The 6,986-nt window shown below is 40.9% G+C and overlaps 1 protein-coding gene and 1 long non-coding RNA gene across 2 annotated transcripts; both read left to right on the forward strand.

Moving 5' to 3' along the window:
* The first annotated feature begins 211 nt into the window (after positions 1–211).
* On the forward strand, positions 212–4,175 carry LOC116263658 (cysteine-rich receptor-like protein kinase 34). Its single transcript, XM_031643389.1, has 4 exons — positions 212–1,043; positions 2,481–2,647; positions 3,190–3,439; positions 3,967–4,175. The coding sequence occupies exons 1-4, from the start codon at positions 212–214 to the stop codon at positions 4,173–4,175; spliced, it is 1,458 nt and encodes a 485-aa protein (XP_031499249.1).
* A 625-nt stretch (positions 4,176–4,800) lies between these two features.
* On the forward strand, positions 4,801–6,763 carry LOC116264256 (uncharacterized). Its single transcript, XR_004174817.2, has 3 exons — positions 4,801–4,913; positions 5,473–5,630; positions 6,339–6,763. It is a non-coding gene; the product is annotated as an uncharacterized LOC116264256 (long non-coding RNA).
* Positions 6,764–6,986: the final 223 nt, after the last annotated feature.

Here is a 6,986-nt window from a genome sequence, read left to right on the forward strand (position 1 = left end):
TCAATCCTCCCAAAACTGGCATACGAGTTTTGCAATCTCTTTCTCAAGGAAAGAAAATGACCTGTCCGTTTTCTTTCTCCTTTCCTTTAATATTTTCAGTTAGTAAATCATTCATTTCTTTCTATAACTGTTCTTTTTATGATGAGATTGACAGTTTCAATTATATTTAACAGCCCTTTAAATCTACCGTTTATAATTCCTTCCCATATTAATGTTTTCCATAATTAAGGAAAAAGAAAGAAAATCATGGGCCTTACAAGTTTACCATAACGTCAAGTGCATTCTAAAATTCAGAACCTTTCCCATTTTCGTCCCCCCACCCCACAAGATTGCTCCTAGCAGAGCCATTTCCGTCTCTTCTAATTGCTCCCCAACAGCATCTAGCAACAAGGTTGGCAGCCCCCTTCACAGAAACCTCAAGGCTCTTTTCTCTTATTTTAGAGTGTGTGCACCTCTCTCGGGCTTCTACAGTTATACTGTGGGACTAGGCTCCAGCCAAGTCTATGGCCAAGCCTTGTGCCGAGACGACATCCCTGATGACGTTTGTTGGGAGTGCATTGCCCTGGCTTCTTCCAAAATCCAAGAATTATGCCCTAATAGTAGAAGGGGAATCATATGGCTCGACCACTGCCAGTTGCGCTACTCTGACAAGAACTTCTCTGGCAAGGTAGATGTCTATGACAGGGCATGCCAACCAGCAGTGAACAATGCATCAAATCCTTCGAACTTCTATCAGAGTTTGAGAATCCTTGTAGCCAACCTGACCTCACTGGTGACGCAGAGTTCTCCTAATCGCTTCTTCACTAAGGGTGTCTCTGTCCTTGAGGAAGCAGAGAGGATCTACGCTCTGGTGCAGTGCGTGAAAGATATACATGCAGACCAATGTGGGTGGTGCTTACAGAATGCCAGCTCCGATATTGCAGGATGCTTTAATAGAAAACAAAGCGGTCGCATCCTCAGGGGAAGCTGCAACTTGCCTTTTGGAGTGTGGCCTTTCTTCTCCAGCGATCCTACTGTGATATCACTTCCGAAGCCCAGTCACAGTGAGTCCACTCTGTGGCATCACATGCTTAAACAGATCTAAAATCCTAACCGTAAGCACCATTTTGGACAGTAGTGATGTAGAGAGACTGGTTCTTTTCTGTAGCTCATTGTGTTTCCTTCATATTTTTGTATTCTTTTCTGTTTGCAAAAGTAGGAAGTGATCCCTCCAGCAGGTTTTTGGGGTGTTTGCATTTAAGTGTAGATGCAACTTGGCGGATGACCAAATCTGCCCTCATCTGTTGCCAACAAGAGCAAGCTTGGAATTCTAATTAGTTGTTCCACAAACACCTCGATGAATGTCTGTTTGGTAAAGTGGACTGGTCTCCCATTCTCTTCACCTGTCCTTTGTCCTGTTGAAGCAACTAACTTTTTTGCTGTTGAATTTGGAATACCTATACTTCATCATGGCAGCAGGGTGTCAGGTCTTTCTGTTTTATTAGCTTATCAAATTGTATTTTTCTGCTTCCTTTTTACAGCTTCTTTACGTTCATTTTGTCCATAATTAATTGATGGCAAGGACTTCCCAAAGTTGTCGGCTTTGTTTTGCTTTGGTTACTGAATTTCTCTGATTTGCTGACAATACCTTGTTCTACTTTCTCAAAAAAAGAAGAAAACAATCATACCCAACATAGAAGCTGCTGCTAGATGCTCCTGTGCCTTATGGGACCTTTACTTTCTACAAATTTTTGGACAACAATTGTACGTTGTAGTTGTGTTTAGTCCACATTGGACATCGAACAATTTGTAAACAACCACAAAGTATGAAAAACATAACAATTATCGTTTCAAAACAGGGCGTAAGTGTAATGCCCCAAATGTTTAGTCTCATATCGAACATTGTGGGGAATTTCAAGGGTTTATAAAGAGGGTCATTGATGAGAAGATTGCCCTGGTTCCTAGCCTTTTTCTGGTTAGGGCCGAAACTGCTAAAGGCGGGTTGGGATCCGTCGAATCAGGGGCCCGAGCCCGGGAGTGGGTCGGGTTGTTATAGTGGTATTAGAGCCGCTTTCAACACTCGGACCTTGGGTCCCACACACCTTAAGGGGGCTGGATTGTAATGCCTCAAATGTTTAGTCTCGTATCGAACATTGTGGAGAATTTCAGGGGTTTATAAAGGGGGTCATTGATGAGAAGATTGTCATGGTTTCTAGCCTTTTTCTGGTTAAGGCTGAAACTGCTAGGGGGCGGGTTGGGATCCGTCGAATCAGGGGCCCGAGCCCGGGAGTGGGTCGGGTTGCTATAATAAGCACTGGTGGATTTATGTTGTCATATGCTTTGTTGGTGTGCTACTGCTAACAACAGCGTGTGTGTTTTGCTTAGTTTGGAGATGAAACCAGCATCCAGGTAAAGTTCATGTCCCTTTGAAAGGCTGTATAAGCCATCGATCTCACAAAAAAATATTCATATCTTTGATCGTCTATTTCATGTCGTCTTAGAGAATCAAAAACAGAAAGAAGCAACTTCAATGGATTCAGAAAAAGTAAAAGAGAATGAGGCAACCTATAATTTACCACAATTCAGCCTGAGGACAGTGGGAGGTGCTACGGATAAATTTTCAAGATCAAATAAGCTTGGAGAAGGTGCTTATGGCCCTGTCCTCAAGGTAATTAGAGTAAATATTAACTCTTCTCTGATTCATCCTCCTATTATTTATTATTAATGAGAGAAAACTACCATACAGTTCTCCCTGTCACTTATTTGTAACAAAATGGTCGATTTATGAGTTCTTTAATTATACAGTTCAAAGGAGTTTAGTGTCTCAACGAACTGAAATTTTGTTCTCTTCTTTGATCTACGAGGGGAAGCTCCAAAAGACAGTCTCTTAGTAACACCCATTAAACTTTAGCTCTATAATCTAACAATTGTAAAGAAACCGTGTGACCTGGATGATATTTGAAAAATAGAAAGATGAATAATCTTTTGAAAATTAAGGGGAAAAAATTGATCACTGAGTTGAAATTTCTCTACAACGAGGAGCGTATGTTCGGTGATATGTCACATATGTTCAAGGTGTGAATGCAGGAATGAGTTGCTCACACTCACATCCATATATGCATATAATTGTCTATAAACAGTAAACCAATATTTTTTTTCTTTCTAAAAAGACCATGTTACTCAGGTTTGGAGAGTATTTACTCTTATTAGAATCACAAATGTATAAGAATTGGTGATGTTTTCCTTCCGAGGGAAACTTCCTGGTGGACAGGAAGTAGCTGTCAAGAGGCTGTCTGGTCGCACTGGGCAAGGCTTAAAGGAGTTAGGAATGAAGTTGAGTTGATAGCCAAAATTCAACACACAAACCTGGTTAGGCTTATTGGTTTCTGCTTGGAAAATGATGAGATGATACTCATATATGAATATATGCCCAACAAAAGCCTTGATTTCATCCTTGAAGGTTAGTAGTTTTATTTGTTTAACATTCTTACACACACACACACACACACGCGAATCCAAGTGTGGATTTCTTGCTCAAAGCCTTCAAGGAGTATGCACAAAGAGGTCCGCATTAGTCGAACATACAGGTCCTTTTTCTGCATGTCGAGAAGATGTCAGCAGCTGGTATGCCTTAAAAGCTGCCTCCCCAGAGCATGAATTCATGTGCTTTCAGAAATAGCTTCAAGTTTTCCTACATAGATTACAAACTTAATGTCATGTACATGGCAGTAGAAATAACATTTTCCCATAAACCATGTGAACAAGGTATGAGACATTTGGAAGCTCCTTGAGCCCAAGATAAAATGTACTCTAATATTTCGAAAATTCAAATGTTATTGGAGGGTATGGGACATATATCATATATCTTATGTCATCTCACATGGAACTGGACTCTTTTGAAACTTTGCAAGGGGGGAGAGAAAGAGAGAGAGAGAGAGAAAGAGAGAGGTTAGTCAACTTAAAGTTATTAAACAATACAATGTGCAGATCCGGAAAGCCGTGCTTCATTGGATTGGGAGAAGAGGTTCAATATCACCATAGGAATTGCAAGGGGAATGCTTTATCTTCACCAAGATCCTCGACTTAACGTCATTCGTCGGGATCTCAAAGCTTGCAACGTGCTGCTAGACGAGCAACTGAATCTTAAAATTTCTGATTTCGGATTGGCAAGTATCTTCAATAGAGTTTTGGGGTAGGCAACCACCAGTATCATTGTTGGTACTTTGTAAGTACAATGACAAAACAAATACTGATTGCTGATCAACAAGTCTTTATAATCACCATGTGTCTTCATTGTAAATTTTCATAATTCCATGGTTTTCTGGCCAACTTACTCCGTCTACATGGAGTGAAACATTGTAATTTTACTTATTAACTGGTGGCCTATGTCACCAGAGTGCGGGGTGCGGGTGCCCGTGCCGGTGCGAGTGCCGGCGCGGCACATCTCAAAAAATTTAGGTGCGGCAGTGCGGGAAGACTATTTATTATTATTATTATTATTATTATTATTAATTTATAATAATAATATATATGACAAAATTATCTCTAAACCATAAAATTATTAAATATCAAAATCAAAATTACAATTTTCCCCATTCCTTTCTTTCTTAATAAGGAGGTTAGCTGTTTAGGTTCGGCGTGGAAGGGACGGGGCGAAGCGCTCCGTTGTTCATTAACGAGCATTATTCTTATAATAATTTTGGTTTTAGATATGTCGAATTGGATCAAGATCCAAATCCAGACCCGAACTCTATCACTGCCCGCGGGTTCCCCTTCCTCTTCTTCCTCTTCCTCGTCTTCTTCTCTAATCTCTATCTCCCACTTAGTTGCCCTCTCTCAGGTGAGCATCCACACAGAGAACAGAGAAGAAGAAGGTGGAGGAAAGAGCAGTGGCGGTAGCGGCGGTGCAGCGCGGTGGCGATTTGGGTAATTAGGTCTTCGCTCGAGCCCTCTCTTCCTCCCGTCCTCACCTCTCTTCCTCCCTCTCCCATCTCTTTCCCCCTCCTCTCTTCCTCCCGTCCTCACCTCTCTTCCTCCCTCTCCCATCTCTTTCCCCCTCGCTCTGGCCCTCTCTTCCTCCCGTCCTCACCTCTCTTCCTCTCTTCCTCCCGTCCACACCTTACCCATCCTCTCTTCCTCCCGTCCACACCTCTCTTCCTCCTTACTCTCCCTCTCTGTTTCCCCCAAATCCTGTCCATTTCTCCCCCAGGTACTGCCGTACCCTGGTGACATTGCTAGAGAAAAAACGCAACAAGTAGTCTTTTTTATTTTTTATGTCAGAGAAACTTACAAAATTTGGTAATCACATGTTGTAAGAAAACAAGAATGCAAGTCCAAAATTCTTTTCTTACTGATCGTCAGCAATGAAGGTGAACTGCATAATTGTCAGGCTTTTTATTTTAGTCGGTACGGTCTTCTGAATGACAGTTCAGTAAAGCGACTGCCTTTTACGTTTATAAGAATCAACTGATGCATTTCTTTTGCTTCTTCCAGAGGATATATGGCTCCAGGCTCCAGAGTATGCCATGAATGGCCTGTATTCTACAAAATCTGATGTCTACAGCTTTGGTATTTTATTGTTGGAAATCATTGGCGGCCAACTGGAAGTACGTTTTCTAGCAACCCATTAGGGTCCTGGTCTTGTTGAGCATGTAAGTCTCTTAATCTCCCCCAAAAAAGATCACACCAAATGGCATTTTTCATCTGACAACTACATACAAAAAAACTCTTTAATCTGTCAAAAAGCAGTCTCCAGTGGTGTTCATGAGAAGATGGCTATTGGCTACTGATATCATAAGCGTTCACAAAGTTTTTCAATTTCTCCATGTCTGATACTTGCATTTGCAACTTCATTTGCATATGGATTTCATGGAGTTGTTAAGCTAAGTGGAAACCCTTCCTGGTCTTGTTGGCCACCTAGAAAATTGAACATCCGTATTATAGCTTCACCGTTTGACAGCTTTAATGACCATCTGTATCTATAACTCAACATGTGACCTGAACTTTGATTTGCACTTCAAAAACTACAAATAGATTGGTGATATGACGATGGGCATTTAAATTTTGAAATTTTCTCCAAATCAACTTAGTATTATTCTTAAGTTCTCGCATCTAAGGAGGTACAATCAGCTCCCTTTCAACTGCACGCATCAGCAAGTGTGAAACCTAAGGTCCGAGTGATGAGCTTGACTTCAATCATAGAATTTATAAATTTTAGAACTGGCAATATAGCCTGTGAGTGTTTAAACTCCTAATAATACAAAAATTGTTCTCAAGTCCTTAAATATGGGGTGCTAGAAATTCTACTACTGTACCAACAAAAATATATACATATAACTTCAATTGATATTGGCGAGCAGGCATGGAGCTTGTGGCGTGAAGGGAAAGGGACAGAGCATCGATCCAGTCCTTAAAGATAGTTCTACTTCAACAAGTGATCAAATGCTAAGGTGTTTGCATATTGCCTTTCTTTGCATTCAAGAAGATGCTGCAACCAGGCCATCCATGTCCACGGTAGTTCTCATGCTTGGGAACAATTCTTTGGACCTTCCCTTGCCCACACAACCTGCACTTATTTTAGAAAAAATTGCAGGATCAAGCCGACCACATTCTTCTGTTGTATGGACTACTGCTTCTAAAAGGACGGCAGAGTGAAAGCAACAAAAGTTTCACCCAGGATGTATGTGAACATGGAAAACATTCTGCTAATGTACGAAAATCATGCATTGGAGAAGTGAACATATGCCTAATGGAATTTACCTGATTCGATATATTTATTACTTCATATATTAGTCTCCAACTGGGAGAGAAACAGATCTCCCTTGGGGTTAATCCCCAGATGTTAATTCCCAACCATATGAAGGAAGGAGTGGTTTGCACAACATTAGATGTCAAATGAACCGACCTTGTTATACTCAAGCTCAGCTCTTGTAGTAAGTACCCAAGAAAAGCTCATTTTTATGATTGATGCATCTCTAAAAGCTTAATTCTGCAGCTTCAACTTTTGA

This window comes from Nymphaea colorata, chromosome 11 (assembly GCF_008831285.2).
Source record: "Nymphaea colorata isolate Beijing-Zhang1983 chromosome 11, ASM883128v2, whole genome shotgun sequence".
Taxonomy (NCBI): Eukaryota; Viridiplantae; Streptophyta; class Magnoliopsida; order Nymphaeales; family Nymphaeaceae; genus Nymphaea; species Nymphaea colorata.

Coding starts and splice junctions, on each gene's coding strand:
- LOC116263658 (XM_031643389.1), top strand. CDS start 212: ATGTTTTCCATAATTAAGGAAAAAGAAAGAAAATCATGGGCCTTACAA. Junction 2,648..3,189: donor CTTATGGCCCTGTCCTCAAG/GTAATTAGAGTA, acceptor TACTCTTATTAG/AATCACAAATGTATAAGAAT. Junction 3,440..3,966: donor CCTTGATTTCATCCTTGAAG/GTTAGTAGTTTT, acceptor TACAATGTGCAG/ATCCGGAAAGCCGTGCTTCA.